This window comes from Octopus bimaculoides, chromosome 23 (assembly GCF_001194135.2).
Source record: "Octopus bimaculoides isolate UCB-OBI-ISO-001 chromosome 23, ASM119413v2, whole genome shotgun sequence".
Lineage (NCBI taxonomy): Eukaryota > Metazoa > Mollusca > Cephalopoda > Octopoda > Octopodidae > Octopus > Octopus bimaculoides.
The window spans coordinates 26,748,085-26,748,836 of NC_069003.1; the positions used below are offsets into that span (position 1 = coordinate 26,748,085).

Sequence of the window (752 nt, forward strand, 5' to 3'; positions counted from 1 at the left end):
CAAAAAGGTTTTCTCTTCTTTAGTGAGACGGGTATATGGGGGTGGGAACATAGGGAGAGGTGAGTGTGTATCATAAATAATTCATCTCTTCGGCAATTATTTCAATTTACAGGAACCCAGCAGTTGACGAAATTCTGCAAGTAGAAGAAAGATGACCATGAAACAATAGAAAACAATATGTATGTGTGTGTGTGTGTATGTGTGTGTGTGAGTGCGTATGTATGTGTGACAATATATGTGCGTGAGAGTATGAAAGTATGTTAGAGCGTGTGTCTGTGTGTTAGAATGTATGTGAACCTATGAGTCAATATTTATATCTTTGCAATAAACCGTAATTGGCTAGTCCCCTCCCACCAAATTTCCCACCAAATTTCAGGCCTTGTGCCTATAGTAGAAAGAATTATTATTATTATTATTACGTTTGCCTTTTGCTTTGTATTTGTACAGGTTGGCTCCAAGTTTCCCCCAGGGACCTCAAGAAACAAGTTAGAAGTTCATGTTGGTTATTATTATTATTATTATTATTATTATTATTATTATTATTATTATTATTATTATTATTATTATTATTATTTTATGTTTGACTTTTGTTTTGCATTTGTACAAGTTGGATCCAAGTCTCACCCAGAGACCTCAAGAGACAACAAGTTAGAAGTTCATGTAGGTGTTATGCCTAGGGTACCATATATTTGGATTTGTACATAGTGTTGTTCTAGAGAATGCTTAAGAAACCATAAGAAAATTATGTGTTT

General features: G+C 33.9%; 1 protein-coding gene across 1 annotated transcript in view; it reads right to left on the bottom strand.

Annotated features, from left to right (window-relative positions):
- The window catches only part of LOC106884094 (calmodulin), a 2,058-nt gene continuing 1,306 nt past the window's right edge, over positions 1 to 752 (bottom strand). Inside the window, exon 2 of the mRNA XM_014935313.2 lies at positions 1 to 134. Within this exon, the coding sequence (XP_014790799.2) occupies positions 97 to 134 (38 nt within the window). The 3' untranslated portion in view covers positions 1 to 96. The remainder of the gene's footprint in view (positions 135 to 752) is intronic.